This window comes from Danio rerio, chromosome 1 (assembly GCF_049306965.1).
Source record: "Danio rerio strain Tuebingen ecotype United States chromosome 1, GRCz12tu, whole genome shotgun sequence".
Lineage (NCBI taxonomy): Eukaryota > Metazoa > Chordata > Actinopteri > Cypriniformes > Danionidae > Danio > Danio rerio.
This window is the reverse complement of record NC_133176.1, coordinates 966,293-977,500: the sequence shown is the minus strand read 5'-3', so window position 1 is coordinate 977,500 and position 11,208 is coordinate 966,293. Positions and strand designations below refer to the sequence as shown.

Here is an 11,208-nt window from a genome sequence, read left to right as displayed (position 1 = left end):
ACAAAAATACTGAAACAATACACACATATGCACACACACACACACACACACTTGCACACAGATACTGAAACAATAAACTAATACACACACACACACAAATTCACACACACAGACACAAATATGCTGAAATAATACACACACACAAGTATGCACACAGACAGACACTGAAACAATACACAGATATGCACACACACACACTTGCACACAGAAATTGAAATAATAAATTAACACACACACACACACTGCAATGTTAAACACACAACAAACTCTACAATAAAGCGTAATAAAAACTGTGTGTGTGTGTGTGTGTGTTTGTGTGCGCTTGTGTCTGTGTATCAGGTAAGAGTTTCCGGCAGGAGCAGTGTGAGGTGCGTAACGGCCCCCAGACGGACCCTAAAGGCGTGAAGACGCTGGTGGAGTGGGTCCCCAAATTCGCCGGCGTTCTTCCCAAAGACGTGTGCAAACTCACCTGCAGAGCCAAGGGAACCGGATATTATGTGGTGTTTTCACAGAGGGTGAGCCGCCGCTGACACACACACACACACACACACACACACACACTGAAGGATTTACACCACAACACTGCAAAATAGGCTGCGTGTTTTGTTTCTAGTGCAAATATCTCGAAATTCTTAAATCAAAAAGTATTTTCTTGACAAGCAGAAAATATAGTGTTGTTTTCAGAAATAAAGAGAGTTTTTCCTGTAAACAAGCTAAATAATCTTGTTTTCACCTTAAAATAACTTTTTTTTTTACGCCGAGGGATTATTTAGCTTGTTTGACTGAAAATCTCACCTAATTTTGACTCATTATTTCTGTAAGCAAGACTATTTTTAACTCTTCTAGAAAATGTTTCTTGATTTAAGAACTATTTGGTCTAGAAACAAAGCAAAATCTGGAAATAAGACATGTTCTGCAGTATTTAACCATGCTGATGTTGGTTGTTCTTGTCAGTGATGTGTGTGTTGTGTGTGTTTCTCCTGCAGGTTGTTGACGGGACTGAGTGTCGTCCGTACAGCAGCTCGGTGTGTGTGAAGGGGAAGTGTGTTCGCACCGGCTGCGACGGCATCATCGGATCCAAACTCCAGTACGACAAGTGTGGGATCTGCGGAGGAGACGGAAACAGCTGCATTAAAGTGGCTGGAAACTTCACCAAGAAGAGGTCAGAACACACTCGCAGACACGCACCAAACGCAGGAGTTAAAGGGCGTCTGCTCTGTGCTGTACACTATTCCTCCACCCATATATAAGTATATATCTATTACAATTTCTTATTTGGATTTCACATACAGCTGAGGGGAAAATTATCCTCACGCATGTGAAATGTATGTATTTATATATATATTCAAATATTTCTTTATTTTTTATTTATTTTTAACTGAAGTGGTGTTAGTGAGCGCAGCAGGAGGATAATAATAAATATATCAGATATCAATATATATATGAAAATTACAGTGTCTTATTTGGATTTCTCATTCACAGTTGAGGGCAAAATCTTTCACAGTATTTCCTATAATATTTGTTCTTCTGGAGAAAGTCTTACTTGTTTTATTTTAGCTAGAATAAAAGCAGTTTTTAATTGTTTTAAAGCCATGTTAAGGTCAATATTATTAGCCCCCTTCAGCAATATTTGTTGTCAATTGTCTACAAAACAAACTATTATGTTTAGAAATGTTTTTTATTCTCTTCTTAAAACTGAAATTGGAAAAAATATATATATAAACAAATTTATTTTAACATTTATTTTTAATTTATTTTTAATGGAAGTGGTGCTAGTGAGGCCAGCAGGGGGCGCTCAACCTGCGGTCTGTGTGGGCCCCAACCAAGCGGCAACCTCCCGCTCTCCCTCAGGAAGCCAGTACGGAAGTAACTAAAACTGCAATTCATCTGAATTTCGGCTAGTCCTGCCGCTCCTGCCTCCAAAACAGAGCAAAATTCAATTGAGCCCACTGTTAGAATGGCCAACTTTACAGCAGAATAAAAAGGTGTTTACAGGCTGGTACAAAAACAGATTTTGGCTAATACAGCTAATATTACCCTCCATGACAACTGTGAGGGGGTGAATATTTTAATAACTCATCCGTTTCCTTTATATTAAGTTATATTAAGTTTGCATAATTAAGGGCGTGGCCACTTGAGTGACAGCTAGGTCTCGTTGGTCGCCGTCACATCACCTCAGCTGAATCCTGCAGATTAGCCACTGAACTCGGCATATTTATCGTATTTCTGTGTTGTTTTATGTGGCTTTACACAGTCGACTGCCTTTTGGACTTGTTTCCTACAATTATTAGATGGCATGGCATGCTGAGTGCACTTAATTGTGCTCACAAACCATTCACGTGGCCTCCGTTTCCCATGTGAATAAAGTTATATACTTATATACCATCTCTATACATGTGTTTGTTTTATTTAAGATCATTTATCGTTTATATTTAGAGCTGTAATGCACTCCAGAATCTGTCAGATTGATTAGCTGTAGGCTCTAGAACAGTCATCTGAAGCGTTGTCATACAGGGTTAAGCTGGAGTTCATCAATAGTCTTACATTAACTAACACAGACTATATCTGAAGTGTTTGGAAGTAATTTCGTCATAAGAGAAACGTCATAAGAACAATGTTTAGTGGCTCAATGTGTTACAGCAGTGTGTTTAAAAGTCTAAACACTTTATTGATATAGTGTACAACCAAGCACAAGTGGTCAGAACACAAACGAGTCGCAGGTGATAAAGTATTAAGCGTTCTCCTAAAGTAAAGTGTGTCTGAACCAGGTCCAAGCTAAATGCAGCATGCGTCTGTAGCTCCGCCCACTCTCCGCCTCTTTGCCCTTGTTTGGTATCCCGCCGTGGGTGTGATTACACGCGAACAAAATGGCGACGGTTGGCCGCGCCTACTTGTGGCTTCTTTTGCGCTCTTTAGAAACCTATGGGTGCCGTCACGGACACTACGTCCATATATTCTATGGTCCCAACGCCCCAGTATAGTGACAGGGACTCTATACTGCTCAGTGAGCGTCGTCTTTCGGATGAGGCGTTAAACCGAGGTCCCAACTCTCTGTGGTCGTTAAAAATTCCAGGATTTCCTTTGAAAAAGAGTAGGGGTTTAACCCCGGCATCCTGGCCAAATTCACCCACTGGCCTCTGTCCATCACTCTGTCTATGAAATGAAATGAAAATGCTCTTTGATTTAGGAATCTTTAGATATTAAGACTAGAATAAAGACCAGAGCATTTCTGCTGTGCATTTTTGTGAGCAGTTTTTAACCTGATAACCTTTATCCCTCTAATCTCTGTGTCCTCCAGTAAGGGCTACACTGACGTGGTGAAGATTCCCGAGGGTTCGACTCATCTGAAGGTGCGTCAGTATAAAGCTAAAGGCCAGTCGCGCTACACAGCATACCTAGCGCTGCGGCGACCCGGCGGAGATTATCTGCTGAACGGCAAACTGATGATCTCCACCTCTGAAACCATCATCCCGCTCAACGGCTCTGTCCTCAACTACACCGGCTGGAGCCAGCGGGACGAGGCTTTCCACAGCATGGGCCCCGCCGCCCTCCAGGAGAGCCTGTTAGTGCAGATTTTATCCACCGATGCTAAAAAACCGCTGGATATACGCTACAGCTTTTTCATGCCTCGCAAAACGCCACTCCCAGCCAGGACCTCCCCTGAAGCTCCGCCCAGAATGTCGCTTGAAGCTCCGCCCAGAATGTCACTTGAAGCTCCGCCCAGGATGTCACTTGAAGCTCCACCCAGGATGGCTCCTGAAGCTCTGCCCAGGACATCCCCAGAAGCTCCGCCCAGAATACCACCTGAAGCTCCACCTAGGACGCCTCCTGAAGCTCCGCCCACTGTCGCTTCTTTATCGTCAGCAGAACTTGTAACGTTTACATCTGACGTTCCTCCAACGACGGAGAGTCCGAAATTCCCGCGCTGGCTGACGGGCCCCTGGATGAGCTGCTCCAGAACTTGCGATACGGGCTGGCAGAGTCGCACAGTTCAGTGTAAAGACGCTAACGGGAAACTGTCTAAAAACTGCCCGCTCAGCGCCCGGCCGTCAGCCTTCAAACACTGCCTGATTAAAAAGTGTTGATCTGATGAACTCTCCCGGGAAAAGAGCGACGTGTGGAGCATCACGGACGTGCAGTACAGTAGGGTTTGTGTAAAATGCCGTGAAACACAATCAATGTGGATATTGCTCCCATTCGCAGATGGATGAGGAGATTCGGGTGTGGTTGCTTGAAGCCACGCCCCTATGACAAAGCCACACCCCTGGCCCATATGACACGCCCCTTTGGTTATGTAAGTGCCGTGAAACACAATCACTGTGGATTCTGCTCGCATTTCAGTCAGACGAGGAGCTACTTTAAGTCACGCCCTTTTATGACAAAGCCACACCTCTTGCCAACATGACACGCCCCTTAGGTTCACTCAAACAAACAAAGATTGTGTAAATGGACTCTGCTCATAGTCGGATGAGGTGATTTGGGTGTGGTTGGTTTAAGCTACGCCCCTTTTTGACAAGGCCACACCTCTGGTCAATATGACACGCCTCTTTGGTTCATTCAAACATAGAAACAAAGATAATGCCGTGAAACACAGTCACTATGGATTCTGTTCGCAGTCGGATGAGAGATTCGAGTGTGGCCACTTTTTCACCTACAATTTTAAATGGTCATGTTTTGCTGTTGCTCTGAGTGTAAACGGCTGAACATTCTTCGCAGTATCTTATTTTGTGTTCAACAGAAGGAAAGAAAGATTGTGTAAATGCCGTGAAGCAGAATCACTGTAGATTCTGCTCATGTTCGCAATCAGACGAGGAGCTTTAGGTGTGGCTACTTTAAACCACGCCCCTTTTGACAAAGCCACTCCTCTGGTTAACATGACACGCCCCTTCAGGTCACACTGACAATAAAAAGTAGTTTCACAAAACATTCATGTCAGTGCAGCAGCACACGGGATAAAGCTGAACTGACTGTTGACTGTGTGTGAAACTGACCGTCAGAAGTGCTTCTGTGCAGCGCTGTCTGTGTGAACAACACATCTACAACATCCTCCTGTGTGTGTGTGTGTGTTCATGTCTGTCTGTGTGTATCAGTGTATGCATAAGTATGTTTGTGCATGCATATGTGTGTGCGTGCATACATGTGTCTCAAAACAAGAAGAAATGTGTGCAAGTGTGTGTAGACGAAGAGGAAATGTGCATTTTTGAGTGAACTACCCCTTTAGCTGAGACTGATGAATGCTGTGGAAGCTAAACTGGACAAATGTAGAGCTCCATGTGTTTCTGTCTGCAAACTGAGCAGCTCCTGTACATTTCTCCGAGACTGAAAACTGAAGCTGAAGAAAATCCTGTCTTCATGCTTCACGCGTCACACTGCGGGAGCTTGTTTTTGTAATGGATTTTCAGGGCGCTTGAGAAGGTTATCGTGACGTCTCTCAGAAGTGTTTCTTCATGATAATGGCAGAACTGCAAGATAAAAGATGTAGGAATTAAGAAATATACAATTAAATCAGTCATTTAATCAATAATTAAAAATATGCTTAACCATGTCATCTTTCAGTAAACGTGTCTCATTTAAAGGGACAGTGCACCCAAATATCAACATTTAATATTATTGTATTCACGCTGGTTGTGAACTTCTGTTGAACACAATACAAGATGTGTTGAAGCAGCGTCCATAGTAGGAACAGCAAAACAAACAAACGTTTTTCCAACATTATTCAGTTTATTCACTGAATTCAACAGTTTATTCAAGACAAGGCAAGGCAAGCAAAACAAACTCAGGTTTGGATCAAGTGAATGAGAACATTCCAACACAGGCTTATTCTGGACACGTAGCCCTGTATACATATCTGGAGATTGTGAATTATGTAGCCAGAGCTATGTATGGCTGCATTTCGTCTTTAAAACCTCCGTGTGGACGGCTTTTCCGCTGTTACCAGTTTGTCCGGTAGCTTGCTGCCTACGTTTGTGGTCTTGAGGTGCAGAGAGGAGTCGACCATGACGATTGGGTTTCGAGTCCGATGAAGAATGGTTCCAGATAGCATGTAAAAAACAAGAACAGAAGCAATAAAATTAAATAAGCGAGTAAATAACTGGGTGAGAATGTGGTAAAATCTGAAAACTTGATAAAAAATCAGGCGGCTTTTCTTTTTTTTGGGTTGCTTATTGGTTGGGGTTTGAGAAGGAGGTTGGTGGAGGGATCGGTCAGTTGGTCAGTCAGTCAACAGCGGCCTCTGGTGGATTTACGTGAGAACAGCATGCTCAAATGGCACTCGCGAGAGAAATTTGAGATCAGTAAAAGTGTACACAGCGCCCTCTGGTGAATTCACGAAAACAAAAACTGCAAAATATATGTAGCTCCTGGGACGTATTTGGTGCCCTCCAGAAATGTATACAGGGGTACGTTTTCAGAATGACTCTGGGTTAGAATATTCATATTTGGGTGCGTCGTCTCTTTAAATGAACATTAAAAGTTACATCTATCTTTGCATTTCATAAGCTGCAATTCTGAACTGATGAAAATTATTCATTCCTGACGTAAATTTGGGGATTTCCATATTTTGGGTGTACTGTCTCTTTAAAATGTATAATGGCAGAACTGCAGTATTCAGTAAATGTGTTTCATTTAAAGGGACAGTACACCCTTAAATGAACATTCTCCTCATCATGTATTCACTGAACTTCTGTTGAGCACAATACAAGATATTTTAAAGTGGATAGTGACGTCCATACTAGGAACAAAAAGTCAAAGCTTTTTCCAACATCAATCAGTATGTCAGTATATTCACTGTTCAACAAAACAAACTCAGATTTGAGTCATGGAAATGTTGAGCGAACATTTGAACACAGGCTCATTCTGAACATGTAGCCCTATATACATTTCTAAAGATCATGTATTAAGTAGCCAGAGGAGCGTATGGCTGTATTTCGTCTTTAAAACTAACGATATATACCCTTTTCTCACTACCAGCTGACCACTTACCGGCGTGTGGACGGCTTTCTCTCAGTGTTACCAGTTTGTTCAGTGGCTCGCCGTGTACATCGGTGGTCTTGAGGCGCAGAGAGGAGTTGACCATGACGATTGGGTTTGAGTTCTGTGAAGAAGGTCCAGAAAGCAGGAAAGACAAAAAACTGAAGCCATAAAATAAAATACACAAGTAAATAACAGGGTGAGAATGTGGTCAAATCTGAAAACGTGGTAAAAATCAGGCGGCTTTCCTTTTTTGGGTTGCTTTTGAAAACACTATTGGTTGGGTTTAGGAAAGGAGGTCAGTTGGTCAGTCAGGCAGCCTCAGTGTACACAGCGCCCTCAGGTGGATTCACAAAAACTGCAAAATATTGTAGCTTCTGGGATGTATTTGGCGCTCTCCAGAAATATATACAGGGGTACGTTATTTAGAATGAGTCTAAGTTGAAATATTAATATTTGGGTGCGCCGTCTCTTTAAATGAACATTAAAAGTTCCATCTATCTTTGCATTTCATAAGCTGCAATTCTGAACTGATGAAAAGGATTCATTCCTGACGCAAATTTGGGGATTTCCATATAAGGGTGTACTGTCTCTTTAAAATGTACATGAACTCTTCATGTATGATATCATAATGCTTCATGACAAGTTCCACTTTCTCATGCACTGTTTTGCTTTCGATATCCTGTTTAATCAGTGTTTGAGACTTTTACTTGAAGAGGCGTTCATAAGACTGTCATTAACCTTTATAAACATGACATAAGCCATCATGAATGGGACTGAGATCTTATGCATGTTTATAACAGCTGTCGTTAGGTCTCATTTGCTCAGTTGTGACATTTTAAAAGCAAAGATGACAGTGTTTGTTGACAACCTGTGACAAATCCTATGCATGTTTATAGCAACTGTCATTAAATGTCATTTGTTCAGTTATGACATTATGACAACAGTTTTTCTCTTCGTCATGATAACTTGACATTATCAAGACAACAAAACTTGTCATAGATCTGTCATAAACATGATCATCATAAGGCATTATAGCTGTCATTCACTGTGTTTTCACTGCATTTGTCAATAATATGCGTCATTATAAGCGTCATTACTCTCAAATCATTATATAAGAGCGTCAATAATATTTAATGACATTTAAATGACAAATTCAGCTTGTACCACTGAAGTTGAGGTCAAAATGCATATATATTAATGATGCTGTTATAAAAATTATGACATATTTATAATGGCTTCGTGACTATTATGTTTATGACAGATTTATGACAGGTTTTGTTGTCTGGGTAATGTCAAGTTGTCCTAACAAAGACAAAAACAGGTTGTGCTGTATTTGAATAAGTCAAGTTGTCATAACAAACAGTGTCATCTTTGCATTTAAAACTACATACCTGAGCAGATATGCAATGTAAACATGCATAAGATCTCATTCACATTCATAACATGTCAGGTCTTGATTATAAAGGGTTAATGACAGTCTTATGAACGCCTCTGCAAGTAAAGTGTTCAGTGTTGTCTGTAAAGCTGCAGCGCTTCGTCTGCTTCATGTCCCGTTCCCGATGGCCGTATGACTGAGAACACACCGCACTGAGTTTATAATTTATTGTTTGTAAAACTTCTATGTGAAAAAAACTAAACAAAAGTGACATGATGAGTTTATTTATTGTTCTGGTCATGTGTCTCATCAGTACTATTTAACTAGGACTATGATGAATGAGCAGAATAGCATAAAAGTGTGTGTTTTAGCCGTTTCATGAACACATGTGTATATAAAACAAAGCGCTATATTTAAATCATCATGTTTTATTGATTCATTTCTGTCCGATCATCATCTCAAATTAAAGTAATACATGTTTGGGGGGGGTTTATAGTAAATGAGGAATATTAGATAAGCCTGACACTCAACACATCAACATCACACCTCGCGTGTGCATTCATTTATAATAATTCAATGCAGTGGAGTGCATTACTCTGCAGAATGTAATCATGTTATACAGATAAACAAAAATGTATCAGACATATCAGATCATCAAACTAATTTAAATAATAGTCAAAGATAACACAAGTTTCCCCCACAGGCCAAACACATGCGCTGTAGGGGTATTGATGAACTAAATTGGCCGTATTGTTTGAGTGTGATTGTAAGACTGTATAGATGTTTCCCAGTACTGAAAGGGCATCTGCTGCATAAAACAAAAGCTGGAATAGTTGGTGGTTCATTCCGCTGTGGTGACCCCTGATGAATAAAGGGATTAAGCCAAAGGAAAATGAAGGAATGAATTATTAAGGGAAAAACAAAACACAAGGCCCCGTGTGGAAAAGTGATTGCCCCTAAACCCAATAACTGGTTAAGGTTAAAATATATTAAATTAATAATAATAATAATTCATATATTTTTGCATATGCAAATAATAGCTAAAAAAAGGTTTAATGAATGTTCAATTTAGTCATTATGCAAATATTATGGGATGATATATATAATATTATGGGATATTATGGAAATGTTGTGTTTGAATGTTCTCTGAAATGTTTAAATGATAACGCTGTGAACGTTTAATGGAAAAACCGGGAAAAGTCAGTGAATTTTGACAGGGCATTTTCCAGGACTGGAAAAGTTCAATTCAATTCAGCTTTATTTGTGTAGCGCTTTTGCAATGTAGATTGTGTCAAAGCAGCTTCACATAAATGCTCATAGTAACTGGAACAGTGTAGTTCAGTTTTTAGTGTTTAAGTTCAGTTCAGTTTAGCTCAGTTCAGTGTGCTTTAATGTCATTACTGAGAGTCACTGAAGAGCAGATTTATCGATGCATAGCTCAACCGATCCTGAACCATGCGAGCCAGTGGCGAAAAAACTTCACCGATAGGAGAGCGAAGAAAAACACATTAAGAGAAACCAGACGACCATTTTAATTTCTCCGCTGCCCAAAAGTCTTGTGCAGAGCTGCAGTCTCAGCGGTGGAGGCTGGAAGCTGGCCTCAGCGAAGACTCGTCTGTCCCTGGAGCATCACTGGAATCAGTCTCATGCTCTTCACTCCTCCATGACCACCAGCCCAGCAGCAGCTCAGCATACGGCCTGGTCCCTGATTATGGAAACCTTGGGATCATCTCGTCGCTGGTCTTGGATCCAATCAGTGACTCTGCATAATCTGAGGACCTCAGGATGAGTATCCCAGGTGGAAATGGAGAATAAAGAGAATAATTAGCGTATCTGCTGTTCATAGTGTATATAAACCAGATGTATATAAGTGTATGCTTTACTAAAACATTTTGGAAAAATAGTAAAAACCCACAAAGTTTTGGAAAAGTCATGGAAATTAGCTTAACTAACATCTGTAAACTTGAACATTGGTTAGTTGTCTTTACTTCTTTTCTGTCTTAGGCCAAAAACATGGTCTCACATTATGAACGCTGCGTAAGCTTTCATTCATTCATTTTCCTTCGGCTTAGTCTTAATTTCAGAGGTGGCACAGCGGGAATGAGCCGCCATGAGTAAGCATTATCTAAATAAATCTTACATACAATAGATATCCAAAATAAATTCAAACTAAATAGATTGTTGTGTGTTCTATGTGTGTTTAAATGCGCATTGTTTATTATTATTATTTACCATTTATACATAGACAATAAATTAAACATTAGGTTATGAAAATGTACTTGAAAGTGCTGGAAAAGTCATGGAAAGATCCTGGAATTTAAGTAATAAATGTGTATGAACCCTGATGACAACACAGATATAATGGGTCAAATAAATAATGTTTTATATCTTCACTTCTTGATTAATAACATTAGGAATACAATTTTTTGTATTCGATTTTTCTAAAATATTACATTTAATATGCAATTAAAGCATTATTTAATTAAATTAACACACAGGATTTGACTCTCTATATATTCACATTATTTACATCTATTTTGTTAAATACTGCATGTATTCAGGCACATCTATGAACAAATTCCTCTCTAAAAACCGAAAGTGTAGATTAAACTGAATTTTTGTGTATTTAAACTCACTAATAGGAAATTGTCTTGAAGAATAAATATTTTGGTTACTTTTTTATATAAAACAATTCATAAAATGCTTAAAATTGTGTATTGATATTTTCTTTCAATTGGACTGACTTAAAAAACAAAAGTAAAATAGACATTGAGTAGGAGGCGGGGCTTAATTTTTAAGCTCCTCCTCTTATATGTCGCTTGCAGCGTACTATCATTTGGAAGGGCGTGGCTAAGCACGTT

The 11,208-nt window shown here is 39.9% G+C and overlaps 1 protein-coding gene across 5 annotated transcripts in view; it reads left to right on the top strand.

The window, feature by feature from the left end:
• adamts5 (ADAM metallopeptidase with thrombospondin type 1 motif, 5 (aggrecanase-2)) overlaps nucleotides 1-8,765 on the top strand; it is a 44,929-nt gene extending 36,164 nt beyond the window's left edge. For 3 of the 5 annotated variants that reach the window (XM_073947781.1, XM_073947786.1, XM_073947774.1), the window contains 3 exons: nucleotides 340-515; nucleotides 987-1,162; nucleotides 3,299-8,765. In XM_073947781.1, coding sequence (XP_073803882.1) covers nucleotides 340-515; nucleotides 987-1,162; nucleotides 3,299-4,085 — 1,139 coding nt within the window. In that variant the 3' untranslated portion in view covers nucleotides 4,086-8,765. 5 annotated transcript variants of the gene reach the window in all.
• Nucleotides 8,766-11,208: the final 2,443 nt, after the last annotated feature.